This window comes from Dryobates pubescens, chromosome 20, assembly GCF_014839835.1.
Source record: "Dryobates pubescens isolate bDryPub1 chromosome 20, bDryPub1.pri, whole genome shotgun sequence".
In the NCBI taxonomy this organism is placed as follows: Eukaryota; Metazoa; Chordata; class Aves; order Piciformes; family Picidae; genus Dryobates; species Dryobates pubescens.
Window position 1 is genome coordinate 16,689,543 of NC_071631.1, and position 24,060 is coordinate 16,713,602.

The following is a 24,060-nucleotide window of genomic DNA, read 5'->3' on the forward strand; positions in this document are numbered from 1 at the left end:
CTAAGGGGGCTCAGCCTGACCCTGTGTGCCCGGCTGTCCGAGCTGCACCTTCAGCCTGTCTGTCCGTCTGTCTGTCTGCCTGCCCGGCGAGGGTGCGCAGCGGGTGCGGGAGGCGGCTGTGCACACCAGGCTGTTCTCTTGTCTCCGATCCCCCTCTGGGGGATTCTCGGTTATTACAGGGCTCGGTAGCATCTCCCTGCTCTCTGTGCGGAGGGGCTGTGCTGCGGGTTCAATATGCCGGATCGTCAGGGAGCTGGAAACGGCGTTTGGGTAGAAACCAACCCAAAAGCACACGCACGAAGGCAGTGGGAAGCCTGGCGTGGAGGTCTTCCCGTGTTCCTTGTCCCTGCCAAGATGCTGCCAGGAGTGAGGCAACCACAGAACAACAATAATGTGTTCATTTCAGTGCCTTAACTCCGGGTCCCTCTACAATCCACCAGCCCTCCACTACCGGGTCATGCTGTGAGGAGGGAGAGCAAATACTCATCCTTAAAAAGTCCCTGTGGGACAGACCATGACCTTTCTCGGGTGGCAGAGAGATGCACCGAGTGGGGGTTCCTCATGCTCCCCTCTCTCCCTGACGCTCCACGCAGCCCAGGTGAGCCAGGGTCTGTCCTTCAAAGCCCAACTGCCTGAAAAACAATAGGGAAAAGCAAGGAGGAGAGCGGAGGCAGAGCCCGGTGCAGCCAGCGGTTTGGGTAACTTTAACTCAGCACTCTGGATCCTGAATTTCCTCTGAATTGTTGACAAGGGCTGGGGGGGGGGGGGGGGGGAAAAAAAAAGAAAAAAACAACCCAAACTTCCATCCCTACCTCCCCTCCCACCCCAGCTACCCAGCACCGTCCTGATGTTGCTCAGAACATCTCCCTCATCCCTCCCTTTCAGGGAGAGAGGGGGGAAAAAAAAAAGAAAAGGGGAAAAAAAAAAAAAAGAAGGGCAGGAGGGAGGAGTGGGAGAGAGGAGGAGAGAGAGGGAGAAAGTGAGCTCACGTTCACACATTGGTAAAGAGGCTGGTCTTTGCAATGCCTTGGAATATTTCACTTTCAGGCAGTTCCCCATCAGTCAGCCGCACGCAGCCGAGCCGAGCCGAGCCGAGCCGAAGCTAACTCCAGCCACGGGCAGCCCTGGGAGCTCTGAAATCTAATCGCATGCAGCATTCCTGCGGGATATTTTTTTAAATTCCCTGTCGAAGGAAGGGGCCGGCAGCAGCAGCAGCTCCCTCTCCTCTCTCTCGCTCTCTCTCTCTCTCACTCACACACACACACACACACACAGAGACATCCACACGTCGGCAGAGCCGCCAGCACCCGCACGCCAAACACCTTGTCTCTCCTCCCAGGATATATTATCTCCCCCCCCGCCCCTATCCCCACACATCTCTCTCTTTTATCTCCTCCTGGCTTCCCGCAGGAGCGTGCCGGCTGTTTTTCATGGAGAAAGTCCAGGGAGAAATGGAGATTGAGAGATGGGAAAGAAGTGAAGAGATTTCAGAGGCGGAAAAAAAGGTGATTCAAGAGACGTGGAGCAGAGTATATGCAAACTGCGAGGACGTTGGGGTCTCCATACTCATCAGGTATTTAAACCCAAACCCAACAACGACAACAACCAAAAAAAACCCCAAAACAAACCCCAAACAAACCAAAACAGGGAGCCAGCAAATCCACCTAAAGCTCTTTATAGCTGAGAAAGAGGCAGAACAATATATATAACCCAAGTGGAGATGAATGACAGCGAGTGGGGAGCTGGCTGGGGTGTATTCGCTGGCTGGGAGCAGGGAGGGTTTCGCAGCACTCCTCTGATTTCCACACCTTGGAGCTGGGTGGCAGCGGCGAGGGGGGGAGGGTTGGCGGGGGGAAGCCTTGCTGGGGACTTCGGGGGGAAGCTGCTCGGCTTGCAAAGGTCACCTTAGCCCAGGGATGGAGCTGGGGGCGGTCGGGGCGAGGGGGGGGGTGGCAGAGGCGAGGAGAAGAGCGGTGCTGTGCTTGGGTGGGTTGCGGGGGGGGGGGATGTTATTCTAACCCCCCCAGCTCCGTTAGCGGGTGGCATCGGTGCGTGGCAGGCTGGCGGGTGAAATAATGCAAGTTGGGAGCCAAGATAAAACCCAAGCAGGTGTGTCTCGGAGGGCACCATCTGTCCCTCCGGCGTCGGCGTCGGCGGGAAGGAGAGCGCTGGAGTTGGTGAGGGAAGGGGCTCGGGGGGCGGCGGTGCGGGGGGCAGGTGCCCTGCTGCCCTGGGAGCGGGGTGCGGAGCGTCGCCCGGCAGTGTGGGGCCGAGTGGCAGGGACAAGGGGCAGCTCATGAGCCCAGGGGAGGTGCTCTGCAGGTGAGGAGGCAGGTGGGGGTTGCTGTGCTGTCCGGGGCTGTGACCCTTGTCTGGGTACCCTGGGAAAGGACCAAGTGGGAATCCCGCAGGATCCCGTGGATTCTGGGGGTCGAGGGGCTCGGTGGGGTGCAGCACCAGCAGGCTATTGCCCTTACTGAGGAGGGGAGAGGAGGATGGGCACGGCAAGGAGAGGGGCAGGTGAGATGCCTGCTGTGACCTGTTGGCAGACAGCAAGGATGCTCTCTGGAGAGCCAAAGCTCCCGGCACCCATCCCAGGGAGCAGCACCACAGGGATATCCCTGCTCAGGCTCCTGCCTGGATCCAGCCCAGACCAGAGACAGGAGACTGGGCTGTGTCCCCTCCTGCAGCAGGGGCCTGGGAGCGCAGAGAACCCCTTGGATGGACGTGCTGTTTATTAATAACCGTCCAAAAGTTTTCCAAGCAGCTGAGAGCTGATGCCTTGAGCCCACGGGATCTGCAGAGAGCAGAGGCTCCCCAGCCATGCTGGTGAGCAGCTCCAGTTCCCCTCCAGGCTCACAGCCAGCACTGCAATGGGATTTTCCTAGCAAGACCCCTAGGCAAGAGAATCCAAAATGACATTTGAGTCACCTCACCTCCTCCTTCTCAAACATTTCCTCCTCTCAGAGCCAGCTGATGGCTGAGCTCACTCCCTCATGGCTCTGCTCCATGTAGCAGCCAGGGTGATCTGGGGGTGTGATAGCCCCACTGCTGGGACACCCAGCCCACCTGGGCTGAGTTTGAAGCCTGCACATGGCAGAGGTCTGAGGGATGCAAAATTCTCATCCCACGAGCTTCAGCACAGGGCTTGGCCAGCAGCCAGCTCCTTGCCTGGCACCCAGGTCATTCCATGACCCCATCTGTAGGTGCAGCCAGGTGCAGGGGGGGCCGTGAGCACAAGAAGGGTGGCTGGGTGCCCACAGCTGGCACCAAGGGACTCATGGCAATGCCCAGGGCAGCTCATGGTTTTCAGTGTCTCTGTGTGCAATGATGTGGCTTGGACCAGGACTGGGGACAGCCTGGCAGGGACCATATGGCTGAGCTCTAGTCCCAGCTCAGACTTTCTCAGTTGAAGTTTCTGGTCCAGTTTTGTTTTTTCCAGGGACAGTTGTGGCACCGTGGTGAGGAGTTGGCCCTCCCTGTGCCAACAGGGCAGGACTGAGCTGGCTTCTAGAGTGAGCCACAACTCCTTGGTACCCTGGCTGCACTTGGCCTTGGCACATGCCCTGGCACATCCCAGCTAAACCCAGCACCCACTGCCTCAGCCAGAACTTCTCTGGGGTGCTTCAAGTGAGGTCTGGACTTTCAGTGCACGTCCCCAGGGTCAGTGGTCTGGTTTGGGAGAGCCACCATCCCAACTGGAGCAGTGCTGCTGTTGGAGCCAGCTGCCATGGCTCCAGCGGCTGAGATGCCCTCCACAGCAGCAAAGCCCCATCCCCAAAGAGCCCTCTGAGGAGCTCATCCTGAGCTCCCTGGGGCTGCTGGTGTCTGGTGAAAGCAGGGCAGCCCTGGCCTGGGTTGGGAGCACCGCTGGCTGCCGCTTTCCCAGCTGCAGTTCCCAGCTGGCATCAGCCGCTGGCAGAAGTGGGTCACTGCCTGGAGGCCACCTGCAGCCCGGCAGCTGCAGCCCCAGACGTGATTCAGCAGCTCCAGAGGTTGGGGCTGGGGAGGGGATGGTGAGTGGGGGCTGGTGTGGTGTAAGCAGACCTACCCAGCATGCTTCTGGTTGCAGCACCCCCAGAGTGCTGGGGGCTGAGAGCTGCCCCAGCCAGCCCCTGAGCTTCACCAGTACAGCACCGGTGTTGCTCAGCACCCTGCGGGGGAAACTGAGGCAGAAAGTGATGTGCACTAGGGTGGACAAGGAGAGGGAAGGGGGATGCACAGCTGTGGGCCCCCCCTCTGTGCAGCCCTGCTGTGCAGTGGTAACAGCAGGTACATCCACCAGCAGCCACATTTCTCTTGCCCGGGTTGGGACCAGGGAGTTGCCTGTGTCTGGTAGCAAGAGGTCTCTCCATGCTCTCCTGCTCCATCCCTCCTCTGTGCCTTCAGAGATGTTAAGGGCAGGGAATGACTTTTCCCAAGTGATGGTTTGCAGCACCCCTGGAGATAAAAGGTTGCAATGAATCTGGGGCCTGATCCTGTGCCCCAAGGGTGGGAGGCAACAATGTCTACCCAAAAGGCAGCAATGCCCACACAAAAGGCAGCAGTGGGGAGGCTACAGTGTCAGTGTCCTGTAGGAACTCACTCCAGCTCCTTCTGCTCTCCTTCAGCCCCTGCCCAACCTCCTCCTCCACCCTCAGCCTTTCCATGCTCTGCAGCTGGAGAAACTGAGGCACATAGCTGGGCACCATGGTCCCAGCCCTTACAGCTGCTGCTGGTGCACGAAACCATGGCAAACCCCCACGGTCCTGCCAGCAGCACAGTGGGGTCCTGGCCCTGCAGGGCCTCTGGGCTCTCAGGGGACACAAAGAGGAATAATGGGGACTTGTGGCTGAGCAGCCACCGGATCATGGGAATCTCAGCTGTGTGGTTAAAACTATGTCACTAATTGACAGTTTCCTCGGTGGGGGAGCCTCGAGCTGGAGGAAACACAGAGCTTCCTCACCATGCTCCTCTGCTCATCTTCCTCCTCCTTGGGAGCTCAGGGGCCTCTGCAGGCTCCAGCTCACAGCCACTGCCTTAACCCTTGCTGGAGCTGGAACTGAAGCTGGAGCTGCGTGTTTGCAGCTGTGTGTATCAGCTGGGCCACTCCCAAGTGGGCACACTGGCCAGCAGAGCTGGGAGCCCTGGGCTGCAGCTCACCCATAGGCTCCCCATGCCCTTGGGCTTGCTGCTGTGCCTCAGTTTACCCATCTGTAATTTCGGATTTGGTCTTCTTTGGGTAAATATCCCTCACTAGAGAGCTCAGAGCAGGGGAGCTCAGGCATGTGGGGAGATCTGGGCAGCCTGCAGCAGCCCTGGCATCTCCACACCCTTCCCTGTGTGGTGCAGGAGCCCTTCAAGCACACAAGCAGTGCTCCCCCTAGCATCCCCCTTTCTCGTCCACCTTCCCAATGGCTTATTGCCAATACCCCACACTCCAAGGGTTCACTGAGGGATGAGAGCCCACTCTCCACAGCATGCTGGGGCTGTGGGCACTCAGGGCTTAGCAGCAGCAGGGGCTCAGCACCCTCGCTCCTTTGCAGACCCCAGCTAAAGCCTGGGACACCAGAGCTAAACCCACAGCCTGTCCTGACCACCATGGACATTTGCTCCCACACCCACACACACGTACCCTGGCCACAGATGTGGGACCACAAAACTACAGATCCCACCAGGGATGAAACCCAGGGATAGTTTCTGTTAGCTCCCAGGTCCCAAGGCCACACCAAATGTTCTTGCCATGCCAAGCACAGTCAGTGCAGCCTGCCACAGCCACCCCACGCTGTGCCACCCCCATGGGGGGGTATCTCCATCACTGTTCCCTCCAGCTCTGCTCCAAACCCAGCAGCTCTCCAAATTGCCACACTTGTGACCTTCTCCATTGCTCCCAAGGTGTCCTTCCCCTCCCAGGAGGTGTGGGAGGGGAAGCTAAAGGATTTGCCAAGGCAGACTCAGACCCCTGGATTTCAACAGCTCCTTCCTCTGAGCTAACACACCTGTGCTCAGGCACTTTGCAGAGAGCTTTGAAATCTAAAAGCACTCCCTGGATGCCAGACATTACTGCAAGTTGTAGGTTAAAATAGCAAAGAGCCTGAGTAATGAGTCTGGCAATGAAGAAAACCCTTGCTTATTTTCAGCTGAATCCAAAAGAAATAATTATATATATATATATATGTAAAAATTAGTTGAATCCACCCAAAAATTGCAGTTAAAGCAAGGATTTTGCAGAGAACCCCAAAGCCAACACATGTTCTGTGGAGCTGCCCATAGGGAAGGGGTCCATGTGGAGGTGCCTGTGGGGAAGGGGTCTGTATGGAGGTGTCTATAAGGAAGGGGTCTGCATGGAGGGGTCTATAAGGAAGAGGTTTGTATGGAGGAGTCTATAAGGAAGGGGTCTGTATGGAGGGGTCCATAAGGAAGGGGTCTGTATGGAGGAGTCTATAAGGAAGGGGTCTGTATGGAGGGGTCCATAAGGAAGGGGTTTGCATGGAGGTGTCCATAAGGAAGGGGTCCATATGGAGGAGTCTATAAGGAAGGGATCTGTATGGAAGAGTCCATAAGGAAGGGATCTGTAGGGAGGAGTCTATAAGGAAGGGATCTGTATGGAAGAGTCCATAAGGAAGGGATCTGTATGGAGTGGTCTATAAGGAAGGGGTCCCTATGGAGGTGTCTATAAGGAAGGGGTCTGTATGGAGAGGTCTATAAGGAAGGGGTGCCTCTGGAGGGGTCTATAAGGAAAAGGTCTGCATGGAGGACTCCATAAGGAAGGGGTCTGCATGGAGGTGTCCATAAGAAAGGTGTCTGTATGGAGGGTTCTATAAGGAAGGGGTGCCTCTGGAGGGGTCTATAAGGAAGGGGTCTGTATGGAGGAGTCTATAAGGAAGGGGTCTGTATGGAGGGGTCCATAAGGAAGGGGTCTGTATGGAGGAGTCTATGAGGAAGGGGTGCCTCTGGAGGGGTCTATAAGGAAGGGGTCTGTATGGAGGAGTCTATAAGGAAGGGATCTGTATGGAAGAGTCCATAAGGAAGGGATCTGTATGGAAGAGTCCATAAGGAAGGGATCTGTAGGGAGGAGGTTATAATGAAGGGGTCTGCATGGAGGGGTCTATAAGGAAGGGGTGCCTCTGGAGGGGTCTCTAGGGAAGGTGTCAGATCCCAGCTGCCAACAGGCAAATTTCAGAGCACAGAAGCTGGCAGAGAACCTCCTGCCACAGTATCTCGCTTTGGAAAGGGTCCTCTATAAATTCCAACTCCTCAGTGTGGTCATATCCCTGTCCCACAGCTTGTCACATGCCTGCCAATCATTGTGGTCAAGCTGGAGAGATGTTTCTCTGGAGAGAGCAGCAGGACTCTGCTCTGCTGAGAGGGAAACACGCAGGGGACATCTCCCAAGACAGCAGCCACCTCCACAATCAGTGAAGAGGATGAGTGTGGGTTCACTAAGCTCTTGTTGCACAGCTGCTTTTCCCCTCTGACTGGAGCACCTGCAACCAGCCCTTTCAGCTGCTCCCTGGCTGAGGTGGCTGCCCAGGGATCCCTGTGGCATGTCCTCCACCAGGCACAGCCTCGGGGCTGCCAGCAGCTCTCAGGGTGACCCAAGAAGAATTTTCCCCAGGTCCCTTCACCCAACACTGCCCTTGTGTCCCTTGCAAGACACACGGGGCTGGAGAGATCCCACAGGACAGCCTGTGCTTCAGGAAGCCTGGCCAAGGGAAGCAAAGGCACAGGGAGGTCAAACTGCCCCTGGATGGTTTCCCTGGCTGTGGCCGAGGGCACACTGGGTGTGCTGGTACCAGCCCCAGAAAGCCCTCACCAGGAGGGCCAAGTCTCTGCTCTGCTGACAGGCTCCACTGGTCTGGGGGCTCCCACAGCTCAGTAAAGGCAGAAAGATGTCAGGACAGCCCTGTCTGGGCTGGCAGGTACTGAGTGTGGCTGGCAATGGGGTGGCTGGCAGTGGGGTGGCTGGCATTGGGGTGGCTGGCAATGGGGTGGCTGGGCAATGAGGTGGCTGGCAGTGGGGTGGCTGGCAATCTACCTGGAGCACAGCATTGGTGGAGGTGCTGACAACACCAAGCAGGGGCTGCTGGAAACCAGCAAGGGAGCACTGGAGAGGAGGTGAGGTGGTGGACATCAAAAACCAGGTTCCTGATTTTGCTGCATGGATGGCAGGTCCTGGCACAGGGACTTCATCCTTGTGAATCTGGGTTGCTCCTCTGCTCAGCCTCATGTTGCCTCCCACTTCCAAACTCTTCCACTGTCCCTGGGTGTTGTGGACACACAGCCAGGCTCCAGCAAGCTCCATCCTCACCAGGCATCTGCCTCAGAGGCAAGAGTCATGCTTTGACATCATGTCCTACCCCTGGCTGCTTCTGGGCCATGCTGTCCCTGCCTGGCAGGGCTGCAGGAAGGGTGTCTGGTGCAGGGGGAGATGCTGGTGCTGGGGTGGAGGGGCAGATGTGGCCATCCCTGTGTGCTACCTGCACCCAGTGGGCAGGGACACAGGCAGGGAAAGAGGTCTGGCAGTGGAGAGGAGCAGGAACAACCATGTGAGTGATGAGGATGATGCTGTGGATGAAGGCACTGAGCAAAAGGGATTGCAAGAGCCATAGAAAAGCCACTCTGATGCTGAGGAAAGCTGGCCTTATCCCTAGCCCAAAGGTCCATCTCTGCAGCCAAGAGGCTTTGGCCTGAAGCCACACACGTGGTAGGGGAAGGTAACAGCACTGAGGACCTGGAGGTGGGACTGAGCACACAAGAGTGAGCAGGGCATGCCCCTGGAGGTTGTTTGCTCATGGCCAAAGGTGTTTGGCTATAGCTTTGCTGCTGGGTCCTCTCCCAGCTTCACCATTGTGTCCTTGTCCTTCTTCCCTGGCACTGTGGTGCTTCAGCTGGAGGGGGGCCAGCTACACCTCTTCTTTCTCAGCTGTAGAAGCAATTTAGCATCAGTGTGTGGACTGAGGGCTTGGCCCCAGCCTGGAAACAAGATGATGGATTACAGGTGGCTGTGAGGAGCAGGGAGAAGGTGCAGGAGAAGCAGTGAGCCAGCCCTCTCCACAATAAATAGCAGCACCACACACCACCTGCCTCCCCCTTATCAGCTGCTTTGTAGTCACCCCAGCAGTAAAAGAGCTGGAAGGAGAGGTCTGAGAAAGGCTGGGGAGAGATTCCCACATTAGAGAGAGTTTCTTCCCACATAGAGGGATGAGGCAAGAGAGAACATGAAGGCATTGGTAGGAAAATCTTGCCAGAAAAAGAGTCTACAAGTGCTGGCTGGGGGCTCAGCTGGAGCCTCCCAGTGGCTTCAAGGCCTTGCTTCCATTTGTTCCCACCCCAGTTTGCAAATGGTGAGTAAAGCTTCAAGGGTTTAGGGGCTCAAGAGCACCCAGCAAGCAGCACCCAGCTGTCCTCTTTCCTCTTGGGGAAGGAAGGAGGTGGCTGGGCTTGGGGATTCCCATGGGGGGTTTGCTCTGCAAGGTCTGGGGAAAGGGAAGATGTTACTATCAGATGTTGCTGTGGGAGTAACAAGTGATAGGACAGTAGGAAATGACCTCAGGTTGTGCTAGAGGAGGTTTAGGTTGGGTATGAGGAACAGTTACTTCCCCAAAAAGGTTGTCAAGCCCTGGGACAGGCTGCCCAGGGCAGTGGTGGAGACTCAATCCCTGGAGGGATCTCAAAGCTGCGTAGATGTGGTGCTGGGGGCTGTGGTTTAGTGGTGAGCTGGCAGTGCTAATGGTTGGGCTTGGTGACCATAAAGGTCTTCTCCCACTGAACCAATTCTATGGGGGCAGACAGGAGGAGAATAGAATAGATCAGGTTGGAAGAGACCTTCAAGATCATCGAGTCCAACCCATCATCCAACACCATCTAATCAACTAAACCATGGCACCAAGCACCCCATCCAGTCTGCTCCTAAACACCTCCTGTGATGGTCACTGTGGTATCTCCCCTTGAGCAGAGAACAGCTTCCCAGTGACTGCAGGGGCTTTGCACTTGAATTATTAGCCTGGAGAAGAGGAGGCTCAGTGTTCTCTACAACTCCCTGGAGGGAGGTTGTAGCCAGATGGGGGTTGGTCTCTTTTCCCAGGCACCCAGCACCAGAACAAGAGGACACAGTCTCAAGCTGCCCCAGGGGAAGTTTAGGCTGAGGTGAGGAGAAAGTTCTTCCCAGAGAGAGTAATTGGCCATTGGGATGTGCTGCCCAGGGAGGTGGTGGTGTCCCCATCCCAGGAGGTGTTCAGAGAAGGCTTGGCTGTGGCACTTGGATCCATGGTTTAGTTGTCAGGAGGTGTTAGGTAAGAGGTTGGACTTGGTGATCACTGAGGTCTTTTCCAGGCTGGCTGATTCTGTGATTCTATTCCCTTTGGCTCTGCTGCTGGCTGTGTCCTTTAGAGTTGTTAAAAAGGGCAGGAGAGGGAGGAACAGCAAAGCTGACATCCTGTCCGTGGGGTCCAGATGCAGCTTGCAGAGTACAAATTAGCAGCTGCAGAATGGAACCGCTTAAAAAGAGAGTTAATGAGATGGGTATGCAGGCATCTGCTTTCTATCAATCATCATTTTGTGTGCTGTGCAATGGGAAATATCAGCTTTTAATGACTCTGAGGAAGGAGGGGGGTGGGGTGGGGGAAAAAAGAGCTCCAGGCATGCACACAGGCACAGCGAGCCAACAGAATTCCAGAGCCTGAGAGGTCTGAACTCTGGAAAGATGTTCTGGAGATGGAAAAACCCCAAGTGACACCTCTTGCACTTCTCTATTGTTTGACTTATTTTAGTTCTTCCTTTTTTTCCCCACCCCTCTCTTTCCCCCCTTTCCTCTGGTTATATTTAACCTTTGTGTTAAATTAATCTTCTCTGTTTATTAACAACCACCCCGGAGTGAGTCTCCTCCCCTCTTCTTCTTTTTTTTTCCCTTTCCCTTTGGTTCCACAGCTCAAATATTTGCTCCAGGCCAGAAGTCCTTGCTGCAGGCACCTGCCTTCCTCCAGCCCTGCAGAGAGGCACTGGCCAAGGAAAGGTGGCTGCAGCTCACTGGCAAGACGGGGAGTTGCTTTTCAGCTGGAAGCAAAGATGGTTTGGGCTCCCCTGTTTCAGCTCTCCTTTGATGAAAGCAAGCAGGAGTTTAGCTCATGAGGGGGTTGCTGGTTTCATATCACTCCAGCAGCAGGGATGTCCTTCTTGCAGGTCTCTTAGGGAAGCTGCTGAGCTCATTTCCCATGAGGACACCACCCTGAGGGTCTGTAGAGTGAGGACAATGCTATCTACAGCTACCTGAAGGGGGGTTGTCGCTAAGAGGGGTTGGTCTCTTCTCCCAGGCAATCAGCACCAGAACAAGGGGACACAGTCTCAAGCTGTGCCAGGGGAGGTTTAGGCTGGATGTTAGGAAGAAGTTCTTCACAGAAAGAGAGATTGGCCATTGGAATGTGCTGCCCAGGGAGGCGGTGGAGTCACCATCCCTGGAGGTGTTCCAGAGGGGATTCAATGTGGCACTTGGTGCCATGGTCTAGTAGTCATGAGGTGTGGGGTGACAGGTTGGACTTGATGATCTTTGAGGTCTCTTCTGTGAAAAGTTGGAATTAACCAGGCTGGAAAAGACCTTTGAGACCATCGAGTCCAACCTCTCACCCAGCACCATCTCATCAACTCAACCACAGCACTAAGTGCCATGGACCCTTCCCTGGCCTGGTCTCACCCAGGATGGGGACTTCAGGGGGTCTGATCAATTTTTGCCCCTGGAGTAGACAGCCAAATGCAGCAGAGAGGTGGAGATGGTGGTGTGGGGGAGGGCATGGAGATGACTCTTCTGCTCCTGAAGGGCACAAGCTCCTTTAGGCCCTTCTCTTGGCAGGGAGAAGCTGTAATTCCTGGCAGCGCAGAGCTCAGTCCTCCCTAGCTCTACCCTTCTGCTGAAAGAGCCTGGCTCAGGCCAGGAGTCTCTTCCTCAGCTCCTTGCCTGTGCCTTCACAACATCAAGCCCTTAAGCTGAAGACCAAACAGTGCTTTTCAGGGAGAACTTCTGATGGTTTGGGATTCAGAGGCTCGGGCAGGTGTTGACAGCTGTCAGTCTCCGTCACCTGCATTGGGGTAGTGTGTGGGCAGCAGGTTCCCCTTCCAGCCACATGCCCTGCTCCCAGTGCCTGGGGGGATTGCTGCCAGAGCTGGAGGGTGAAGGGGGAAGGATTCACTGGCAGGGATGGCAGACCCCTTAGCTCTGCCCTCAGCAAGGTGTTGACAGCTGGACAGCATTGATCTCCAGAGCTGGCTGGAGCCGCAAGCTTGGGGTTGCCGCATGCTGCTCAGAGATGGAGGGTGGAAGGGATGAGAAGAGTGTTGGGGCTGGATGGCAAAAAATGCTCCCATTAAAGCAGAGAGAAACAGTTGTCCCTCTGTTGGGAAATGCCTGGGACAGAAGTCTTGAATCTGGTGCCATCTGCATGGTCCTGGCTGGCTCTATCCCCTGGTCAGGGGACCAGTGTCCATTCCTGACCACCTCTGAGCTGAAGGGTAGGGACTGAGCATCTCTGTGGTGACAGGAGCTGGGGACAGCCAGGCCTGGGAATGGTTTCTCCTGAGAGAGACCTGATGTGTGGGGAGGAGCTGTGCTGGGGGCAGGCTGCACAGTAAGGAGAGGAGTTTTGCCATGGGTCCCCTCCAGGCTGTCAAAGCAGCACCTTGTCTCCCCATTCCACCTTCCTTCCTCCCCCACCCTTTCCACTGCACACTCTTCACACCTCCAAAACCTATTTTGGGCCATCTGATGAATCCCAGATGCCTCAGGGAAGCAACAGAAGTGGTGGTGAGCTCCAGGAGCTGCTTCACACCGCTTCCTTGGCAATGCCCACAAGCTTCTGCAAGCCAAGGGAGAGGGGGAAGGAGGGGAGCAGGGAAAAGAAGGATAACTGAGTGCTAAATGAGCCTGGTCCTCAGCACTGCCATCATTTGTGGAGAGGTGAGTGAAGAAGAGGATCCCACCTGGTCCTGGAGGAAGGTAGTGATGGTTGGATGGTTGGGATGGGTTCACATGGTTGGGATGTGCTTGGGAAGGAGGTCATCTTTGTGGGGATGCTGTGGGACAGACCTGAGAGCTGCCTGAGCAGCCTTCACTGGACCAGGTAAAGATGGGAGCCCAGGAGAGGAGGGAGAGAGATGAGTGAAAGTGGGGAGCAAGCACTGCTGTGGTTCTCTGCTGTGTAAATCATGTGGCAGGGGGTGGTTAATGTGACTCCAGTGTCAACCCTGGATGCTGAGAGCAAATACCAGTGGTGCTGGCATTGGTATCCTCAGCCCTGCACCCTGTTGCCTTGTGCTCTTCAAACCCCTCCCAGCCCTACAACCTTCTGGGGACCTCAGGACATCAGCTGCAGCCCAGTTAATTTGCTCCAGCTGCACTTCAGTGGGGTCTAATCTTGCAGAAAGAGGCTCCTCAGGGCAGGGTGTCTGGGGCATCCCTGCTGGGGGGGAAGCAGCTCTTGGCATAGATGTGCAGTGGCTTGAGCTCAGGGCTGAGATCTTGCTGGAGAGTCTAATGGGGATGGTCTGTGAGAGGTGGAGCCACCCTGGGCAGGAAGAAGGTATTTTGGGTGGCAATGCAGGAATGAAGCCCACGGGGCTGAGAAGCTTCTGGGTGCCTGGGGAAGAGGGGCAGGGAGAGGCTTCACGCTCATCCCCAGCTCTGTGGGACAGATGTTGTGGTGTATTGTGGGCTTGTCCACAGCATCTGGCACACCTGGGTGGAGTCTCTGGGTATGAAGATCTCAGTCTTGCCTCTCCTTTGAAGGTGAATATCCAGCTGTGATGTCCTTGCAGCAGATAGGGAAGGTCGAGGATGAAAGGCAGTAAGCTGCTGATTTTTTTTAAGCAGCTGAATGCCACAGCTCCTGGAGAACTCCATGAGAAAACCAGCTGGGGGGTGTGTGTGTGAGAGAAAATTCCCCCCCCCCAAAAGAAACTGCCAGACCAGCTCAGCTGGAAAGCAAAACAAGCAAAACTACAGTCTAAAATATGGAATGCAATGAATATGTACCCCAAAAAACCCCACAATATTTACACATTTATAAACAGCACAAGAACCTCCCCTGGACAAAACCAGGGGGCTGCTAATAGCTTCCCCCTCCCTGCTCCCTTCTCTCTCCTTTACTGTGTACAGGGAAGGAGGGAAGAGCAGAGAGCTGTTTGTTAGTACTTAGCCACCACAAAGCAATGCAGCCAAGGTCAGCAAAGCCAGCAGAAGCCAGAGCTGGTGTCTGCCAGAGGGAAGAAGCCAAAAAGAGAGGAAGCTATTAGTGTGCAAAACTAACTTTCATGTTGGGTATCTAGGTATTTTTCCATCCAACAGTAATTTATTTACATTCTACCACTTTTGCTCAAGACCTGAGGGAGCTGGGGTTGCTTAGCCTGGGGAAGGGGAGGCTCAGAGGAGACCTTATTGCTGTCTACAACTACCTGAAGAGGTTGTAGCCAGGTGGGGGTTGGTCTCTTCTCCCAGGCAACCAGCACCAGAACAAGAGGACACAGTCTCAAGCTGCACCAGGGGAGGTTTAGGCTGGATGTTAGGAAGAAATTCTTCCCAGAAAGACAGATTGGCCATGGGAATGTGCTGCGTGGGGAGGTGGTGGAGTCCCCACCACTGGAGGTGTTTAAAAAGAGCCTGGATGAGGCACTTGGTGCCATGGTTTAGTTGATTAGATGGTGTTGGGTGATAGGTTGGACTTGATTATCTTGAAGGTCTTTTCCAACCTGGTTAATTCTGTATCTGTGGAAAAATTTCTAGGCACAGCCTGAAACTACCACACCAGCTCTGGCTGTGCTGCAGGCAAGAAGGTGGCTTCCAGCATCTCCACCACTCCCTGCTTTGCCTCACCTGCCCTCACCCTCCTGATGGTATTTTTCTCGTGTTTCTTGCAGGTTTTTTGTCAACTTCCCCTCGGCCAAGCAGTACTTCAGCCAGTTCAAGCACATGGAGGACCCCCTGGAGATGGAGAGGAGCTTGCAGCTGCGTAAGCACGCCCGGCGGGTCATGGGTGCCATTAACACCGTGGTGGAGAACATCAACGACTCCGAGAAGGTCTCCTCTGTGCTGGCCTTGGTGGGCAAGGCCCATGCCCTCAAGCACAAAGTGGAGCCCATTTACTTCAAGGTAAAACATAGGAGCAAAACACATAAATAAATAAAAGGGATAGAATAGAATCAACCAGGTTGGAAAAGACCTTTGAGAACATCGAGTCCAACCGCTCACCCAGCACCATCTAATCAACTAAACCATGGCACCAAGTGCCTCATCCACTCTCTTCCTAAACACCTCCAGTGATGGTGACTCCACCACCTCCCTGGGCAGTACATTCCAAAGGCCAATCTCTCTTTCTATGAAGAACTTCTTCCTAACATCCAGCCTAAACCTCCCATGGCAGAGCTTGAGACTGTGTCCTCTTGTTCTGTGATGTTAGGGAGGGGGAGCTGTGGTGAGCTGGAGCTGCCTGTCCTCTCTTGCAGTTGATTAGATAGGGTTGGGTGATAGGTTGGACTTGATGATCTTATAGGTCTCTTCCAACCTGGATGATTCTGTGTTGGCTGGTCCTGGGGGTTGCTCCCTACGTGGCTGCAGCACCCTGCTGTGATGATGTCCCACACAGATCACCATTCCCAAATGCAGCCCATGCTGGAGCACCCCTGCCAAGGGCACCCCACCTGCCTGCAGCCTCCCCAGCATGGCTGTGGGTTCTTGTGTTCCCTCTTGTAGAGCTCGAGCATGATAGAAGGGTCTGAATAATCTGAGCTGCCCAAATAGGGAGATCATAGAATCAATAAGGTTGGAAAAGACCTCAAAGGTCATCAAGTCCAACCTGTCACCCAAGACCTCATGACTGCTAAACCATGGCACCAAGTGCCACATCCAATCCCTTCTTGAACACCTCCAGAGATGCTTGGACCTTCAAGCAGCACCCCATCACAGTCAGGGCTCAGCCTCCCCAGGGCCCAGGCAGGATGGTAACCTGCCCTGTCTGTCCCCCGGGGTGTCAACAGACCTCCTGCACGTCTGTTTGTCCCACAGGGCATTGTCACTCCCGAACTCGGCGTCGGGATTAAAGCGTTAGGGTAGCAAAGAGCTGCGTTCGCTGTCGGCTGCTCCCTGGGGAGTCGTTAACCCTTTTGCTCCCTCCAGAAACTCACCGGTGTCATGCTGGAGGTGATTGCTGAAGAATACGCCAACGACTTCACCCCGGAGGCTCACGGAGCCTGGACCAAGATGAGGACCCTCATCTACACCCATGTGACGGCGGCGTACAAGGAGGTGGGCTGGGCGCAGTACCCCTCCGCCACCCTGTGAGCGCCCAGCGGGGCCAGGCGAGGGGCAGGGAGGGCTCTGCTCACCCCAGGACTTCACTCTGGTCTCTTCTCAAGATCTTCGCTCAGTCTGGGGAGCCCGGCAGGGCCAGCTCCGTAAGCTGCCAAGTCACAATTAGATCTCCACGGGGTTTCCAACCAAACTAAATAAGCCAAACCAGTAGGACCGCGGAGGGTGTGGGTGGGTGGGGGTGAAGCGCTTGCGGGGGACGCTGGAAGGGGATGCAGAACGTGAGGGGTAGAGCGTTGGTTGTTGGCTCCATCTTACTGTCCTGGCCCTACCATCACCACCACCACCCCCAAATCCCGCAGCTCGCTTGCGCCGTCCCTAAGTCCCTTGCAGAAGCTCTGCCGGCAGCAGCGCCGGGCAGCCCTGCTCGCTGTCAAACCACACGACTCTTCTGTTCCATGCTAAACCCCCGGGCCAACGCAGCTCCTTGCTTTTGGGGCAGCATGCTCGTGGGGACGGCCAGCCGCCGGGCTGGCACCTTGCTTTGCACTTTGCTTTGCACTTTCTCCATTCCCCTGGCAGGGTGGCAGGGCTGGTGGCTGCCACCAGAGTCAGCCTTGGCTGTCCATTAGCCCGCACCGTGGGCTGGCAGCAGCCCTCACCGCTCCTGTCAGTCCCTCTCCTTGGCTGGCTGCTGCAAACCCTCCTGGTGCCGGAGGGAGCGAGGGGGTGGGAGAGACGTCCCCCATAGCGTGAGAGAGTGGGAAAGGAGGCGGGGGGAGGGCTTTGGGCTGCCTTCCCTGGTGGCTCAGAGCATGGTGTGTGGGTGGGATCCCTGTGCCAGAGGCAGGATGCTGTGAGCCCACTCGCTTCCCTTCAGCTCCGTGGGCAAGAGGGATGTGCATGAGGATGGGCTCAGGTGGCACACATTGTGCCGTTGCCCTGAGAGCTGGCATGTGTCTGTCTGGCCAGCAGCCAGGGCAGTGTGGGGCTGGGGTGGCTCTGCCCTGGTCAGTGAGAAGGAAGTTTCAGGCTGTGATCAGGAGGGGAAAGATGAAGTGGACATAGCAGTAGGGATGCCTGGGTGTGAAGGAAGGTCCCTGCTGGCTTAAAATGAGTAAGTTACTCCTTACATAGATCATCTTCCTCTCTCTTGGTGAAACTGGGATTCTTCAAACAAAGTGCCTGGTAGAAATCAGCCCATGCAGAAGCTAGGTTACTCCTTGGGACTGGCAGAGCTCCCACCTGTGCCTGGCAAAGGGATCTCCCCCCAGAATGAGATGTGGCTGTAGGGTTCACAGCACTCATCCTGCCTCCAACTCCTCCTGAAGCTGTGGGTGAGTCTGTTTGGTTCCTGCCTCAGTTTCCCCTTTGGTTCCAAATGGGAGGAGGAGCAGCCCTGTGGCCTCCTGCACACGTGAGCCTGGATTTAGATGATGATGCTCTGGGGACTGAATCCCAGAGGACTTGAGGTAAAGCACCAGATGTGCAGGGCAGCTTTGGCACCCTTGTCACCCAGTATTTCTCCAAATGGCTGTTATTTCTGGAGATCCAGCCTTAAGGGCAGTGTTAGCCGTTGAAGTGGGAGGGGGGTTCCCTTCTGGCCTCATTCCACCACTGCCCTGGAGAGCCAGCAGCTCCTCTAGTGAGCCCAGCTCCTCTCCTGGATGTTGGCTTGACAGGCACTGAGCCCATGGTCCTGGGCTGGGGTCTCCACAGCCACCTTGGGGACACCCCTCACCCTGCCACGGGGACACCACTGGAGGAGACAGCAGTAACTCCCCCTGGGGCTGACCTCCCTCCTCTGGAGCAGCCAGCCAGAAGCTCTTGCCTTGCTCACCTCCATCCAGTTCATCTGTGCTTTCAACCATCCCCAGGGAACAGGGCATTTTCCTGTTCCTGGTGTTTTGCTTCCATGCCAGGGGGGTTCTTTGCCCCCCAGCCTTGGCCCTGCTTGGTAGGGGGGTGGCCAGCACTGGGTGCCCACTCCCAGAAAAGGTCTCAGTGGGGTTTTTCCCTCTCCTCCTCCTCCTGCTCAGAATCTGTGGGAGCCCATTAGGGGCAAACTCCCAGTCCTGCCCTTGGTATTGCTCATGCCATGGTATTGGCACAGCCCAGGTAGTGACCCCCAGGCCAGTGCTCAAAGCAGCAGGGGAGGTTGACCTGGGGGGAAATGTCTTCTCCTGCTCCTCTGGGCTGGGTTAGAAGCAGCCAGCAGTTTGTACCATTGCCTAGTGCCTTGGCTCTGGGCAAAAAGTGATTTGGGGAGGTCTCCAAGCCTCTTGGCTGTGTTGTTCAGCTCTCCCTCATCTTCCTGCAGAGCTTAGGACCAGGAGTAGTCCCAAAATAGCCCCAGGATTCCACTAATGGCACTGCAGCTGCCTTGCAGTTCTTTCCTCCCTACTTCCCACCACAAGACAGGTGGAGAGGAGTGATGGAGCCGGGAGCAGCGGCACGTCCTGGGCACACCCAGATTGCTGGGAGGCAACAACTGCTCAGGCACAGCTGTCCTTGGCAGCGTGCAAGGTCACAGGCTCCATGAAAGGAAGGGATGGGCACAGGCTGACAAGTGATGCTGGTGAGGTGTCAGAGTCAGCCCCCCTGAAACCCAGCCACCAGCCTGCACGTGTGAAGGTGCCAGCAGCTGGTGCCTCCAGCCCGCGACTCAGTGGCAGAGCAGCTGCTGACCCTTTGCACAGCTGGCAGAGGCAGCTGCTGGCCAGGGTCAGGGTTAGGATGAGAAAAGGCCTGGCTGGTCATTGACTTTGCCCCAGTGCAAGGCTGGGGAGGAACCACTCGGGGCACAACTGTTGGATGTTTTGTGGTGTGCACGGTGGAGCTCTCCCCAATCCCTGCCAGAGCCCTGCATGCTTGTGCTGGGTTCCTGTGGTCCCCATGCCCTGTGGATGCTGGGCCAGGGTTGTTTCCCTCCAGGGATGCTTCATCTTCAGGCAAAATTCACACATTAACCTCTGAGGTTTATGTTCTCCAGGTGGGAGTTTCATCTGTTGCTACAAATCCTTCCCCTCCCTTCCCCCAACCCAAAATCAGGCTTGGTTGAGGTCAGCAGGGAAGTCATTTTTGGGCTGGCTGGAAAGTCTCATAGCCAACCCACCTTGAGTGCCTTGGCTTTGGGGGAGCAGCAGCAAGGTTCCCCCCCCTGCCCCTAACTCACCTTTGCACGGGGCTTGGGGTTTGGTTTCTTTTTCCTTCTCTTTGGTGTGTTTGTGTTGGGTTTTCCCCCCATTTCCTGGGTTGTTTTGGTGGGTTTCTCTTGCACCTCCAGAAAAAGCTCACTCCCCTCCCCCAGCCTCCTGCACCCAGGCCTCCCTGTGCTGGGCTTGGCAAGTTTTCCAGCAAAAAGCAAATCCAGATGTGTGCAGCTGCTGTCCCTCGAGGAGCTTCCCCCCCACACACTTCCATTTGCTGGCCAGTCAAATATATGCAAGCAAAAAAAAACCACCCCACTAATGATAAATCCCTGTTTATTTTTACCAGCTCTGTAGGATGGAAGCTGAAGCAGGGAGGGTGGCCAGGGCAGAGCTCGCAGGGGGAAGAGAAGGAGCTGAAGTGAACGCCCCCTCTCCCTTCGTGGCCTGCAGCACAACAGAAAGCCTTGCTGAAACTGGGGGGGGGGGGAATTCTCATCTGGGGAGGGATGAAAATGAACACACACACATTCTGCAGTGACAGGGTGGAGAGATACCCTGAGGAAGAGCAGAAAGGGAAGCTGAGCCCTGGCTGTGAGCAAGGCTCTCCAGTGCATGCACACATCTGCATTGCTGCTCTCTGATACTGGAGCCTCTTCAGTCCCCTCCCCAAACCCACCACAGACAGATGGGGACCCCCTCACCCCCCATTGCCTCCAGGCCCTGCTCACTGGGGCTCCACATCTCACCTCCTGGCACACCTAGGCTGAGATAAGGGTGGTGGCCATGGGCTCAGCTTTGTTCTCCTTGGTGGTGGCAGGGAGGGACCAACTTGCAGAATTCATGGGTCAGAAGCTGGGAGCTCAGGTAGGTCATGGCACTGGCACGTGCTGGGGACCAGCCAGTCTCTCCCCTTCCCTGGGGAACCACCTGTGTCCCCTAGCCCCCATTTGCATTCCCCAAGGATGCTGTCAGGCTGCTCCTGCTCACTCTGCTTCTCGCTGATGGCTGTGCCATTGTGGCTGCCCTGTACCTGCCAGCCCTGCTCAGCCCAGATCCTGGAACCAGGGCAGGATCTGGCCTCTGGCTCAGCCAGTGCCTCTGCATTCGTATCAGGGCTGGGAAGGTCTTTGTGCCCCTGCCAGCAGCAGATGAATGCTGAGTGTTTGGTGTCCCTGGGGCAAGGTTCCTCCTCAAGTACCTTGTCCTGGCTCTCCACACACAGCTTCTGTCTTCCCACCCCATGTTCAGAACTGCCTTTGGCCAGAGCAAGCTCCTTGCTGGAGGGAATGGGAAGTGTTAGGCTGGGACAGGACACAGATCCTGTCCTCCCCTCCCTGTGGCCAACACCCGTGGCAATTACAGCCACTCAGCCAGTTCAAGAGACACCCCAACAGCACCAGAGGGACAGGGAACCCTTAAGAACCTTGTGCCACCACCTTCATCTTCTCTTCCGGTGAGAGACACCCCTCAGGCAGCCATGCCACAGGCTGTCCTCGGGGAATCCTCTTCCACCTCTGCCAGCTTCCTCCAGTTTGCCCTAGGAAAGGAGGTCCTAGCACCTCCCCACTCTCTCGGGGGACTTCAGTGGGGACCAGACCTGGGCTGGCTGGACCAGAGCTCAGCCTCCCCTGCCCCTTGCCGCGGGGATGCCGCTGGGACCAGCACCAGCCCTGCCAGGCAGATGGGTGGAAGGGGAACCCAGGAGCTGCCCTCGGACCGGCTCACGGCGAGGGAAGGCTAAAACCCCCTGGGGCTGACCCTGTTTAACAGACTGCGACGCTGATTCTCTTCCATAGCTGAAGCTGTCTCTAACCGTTGGTATGTCTCAAGCAGCCCCACCAGGACCCACAGGTGTGGCCTGGGGGGGGTCTGGTGTAGCTCCATGTCTTTCCTGTTGACTGCAGATCCTGTTCCTGTTGGTGTTTCTCGGCGCTTCCGTGCTGGTTTTCCACATGCCGTCCCGTGTGCCATTGGCTGTACCTTGTTGGTTGATCATTTTCCTTTGTTTCCTTTTGTAGGTTTTTAGTATGTTTGTAACCAGACAACAATGGTGTTATTAAACCCAAACCTGTATCTTCAGTGGATAAACCAATCAAACCACACCCTGCCCCTCCCCCCCCCCCCCCCCCCCCCCCCCCCAAGCTCTTCTTGCTTTCTTTCTGGTCGGGGGGCGGGTGGGGGTGGTGCTGCAAGGGGATCGTGGGCAGAAGGGTCTGGGGGGGTTCCTGTTTGCTCCCAGGGCACTGGAGAGGGAGCTTTGGAGGTGAAAAGCAGATGTGCCCTTCACTGACCACCTGTTCTGAGGCTGGTAGAGGTGGTTGGAGGCACCTTACTAACAGGATCGAGTGAGAAGGGGAAGGTCTGCTCCTACTCCGGGCTCTTTGCTTGGCATTCAGGTATGTTGTGCAAACCTCTGGGGACTCTCCCTGAGCCAGGAGCTGTTTCTGTGCCTTCCCCAGGTAGGCTAAGCTTGGTATCAGCCAAGGGCTTTCCCTCACAGATGTCCTAAGGCTGATGTGCAGCCCCCATGGCACATGAATCCAGGCAGACACCGAGACAAAGGCTCATCTCCACTGTGGCAGGCAGCAAGGCAGAGCTGGGTGTGAAACCTGCAGTGGTGATGGCCACAAGATGCAGTAGCGGGGGCCAACAAGGACTGTGAGACAGTTCCCAGCCTCTACAAACACCCAGCAGCTCCCTGAGTAGCAGAAGCCAAGTTTTCCATGCCTCTATCCCCTGCTGCTCCTCCTGTGCCTCTCTCTGTGGCTGGATCACATTGCAGTGGGATGAGTCCCAGCGTGGTTGGGTCATGCTGTGGTTTCCCTCCATGGGTCTTTCCAGCTCCCTCTTTAGCAAAACAGACCCATGGTGTACTTGAGACCTCTGACCAATTTGGTTGGTGCTGGCCAACCTTTCCAAAGTTATTGGCAGAGGATGGATGAACAGACAGACAGACAGACCCATGTTGTGGTCCCATAAGCTCCATTTCCATGGCATGCAAGGCTTGGAAAAGAAATCTGAGCAATGCCTTTTATTGTGCTCCTCTCTACTGATGCCAAAGGCATCAGCACACATTAGCAGGGGCTTTCAGGGAAGGGATAGCTCATCCCACCAGGCTGCTGGAAACCACCAGCACCTGGCCACCAGCAATTTTAAGGTGAGCAATTCCAGGTCAGGACCCCAGTCTGAGGCTTGGGGGGAGGCTCAGTGGGGTCTGAGAGGGAGGAGTTCAGAGATCAGTGCCTTGGAGGCTGCCCAGGGTTTTTAGGAGCCTGCTGCTGGCTTGACTCCTGCTGGATTGAGAGCAACACTGATGTTTTCCAGCCCTGCACATGATTGAGTAGCTCCTGCATGGGCAGGCTCTTGAGCTAGTCTGGAATCCCCAAGCTACAGGGGCTGGGGTGGCCGTGCAGAGGGAGCCTGTTTCTCCCCTTACAGCTTAGGGAGGTGGGAACCAAGGGTCAGTCCGTGTGGGGAGGAGAGTAACTGCCTGCTTCTGTCTACCTTCTGCTGCATCCTTTTTCGATGGGGGGGGGGAGAAACCTCTTGGTGCTGTTAACATGATCAGTAAGCCATCCTGGGAGCCTCCACCACATCCTGGATGCTCTTCCAGGCGGAAGCAAACGGTCAGCAGAGCCCACACGCTGCTGCGCTCCAGATGGGAAACATTGGCTCGGAAACCACGAGGGAAAGAACCACCCAGCTTGGGAACAGGGAGGGTCCAAAGGCAACCTGAACCTCTTAGGACCTTTGCACACTGGGCTGAGACCAGCCAGAACAAAGGGTGACCAGAGGGTGCTGACACAGGGCTGGATTTTCCAATGAGTTGTTGAGAAAGAGCTGGGAACCGCAGCATTACCTTGCAGGGAGAAAATATGTACACAGCCCTTCACTTTGTACTAATATTTACCCCCAGATCCTGTCACTTTGGGGTGGCTGTGATGATCACATCGTGACCTGGACCCCAGGGCCAGGCCAGTGCTCTGCAAACACTGCTGGAAAAGCAGATGGGGCGGGAGGCTGAGGCTCACTGGCACATTGGCCCAGGTGCTGGGGTGATGAGCTCACGCCCTCCTGCTTCCCTGTGCCCAGGGGGTCTAAATCCACCTTGTTTCCAAGTGGTGCAGCCTGGGGCAGCTGCTGCTTTCCGGGAGGCACCACTCAGACAAAGGAGCTGGTGGTGATCCAGCTCTTAGAAACCACCTTGGTGGCCCCAGTGATGATTCATGGGCTGGGAAACAGAGGGAGGAGGGAATTTAATAGCAAAGACATGGCATGGGGTGTGCACCCAGACTGTCTTCACGCTCCAGCCCTGGGAAAGGCCACCTGGCCCACACCACTGGATGTGGAGCTCCAGTGCTCCCTGCCCAGCACATGATGGAGAAACTGCAGCTCCATGAGCCCAGTGCAGATTTGGCTCAGAGGTGGCACATCTCTGTCATGTGCCCACCTTCCACTGGCACCTGGTGACATCCAAGCGACAGCCAGGAGGTTATTGTTAAGGACAGAAGGAAATCCACCTGCGAGGAGGAGATTAAAGAGAACAAGCAATAACCACACTGCACAAATACCTCTCCTGGTGGTGAGGAGAATCCTCCCTTGTGTGGCACAGGACAAGGAACCTCCAGAGGTCAAGCCCAA

At 56.0% G+C, this 24,060-nt stretch overlaps 1 protein-coding gene across 1 annotated transcript; it reads left to right on the top strand.

Moving 5' to 3' along the window:
• Nucleotides 1-1,233: 1,233 nt before the first annotated feature.
• Nucleotides 1,234-19,891, top strand: CYGB (cytoglobin). Its single transcript, XM_009897928.2, has 3 exons — nt 1,234-1,573; nt 14,881-15,112; nt 16,136-19,891. The coding sequence occupies exons 1-3, from the start codon at nt 1,431-1,433 to the stop codon at nt 16,298-16,300; spliced, it is 540 nt and encodes a 179-aa protein (XP_009896230.1). The 5' UTR covers nt 1,234-1,430; the 3' UTR covers nt 16,301-19,891.
• The last annotated feature ends 4,169 nt before the right edge of the window (nt 19,892-24,060 follow it).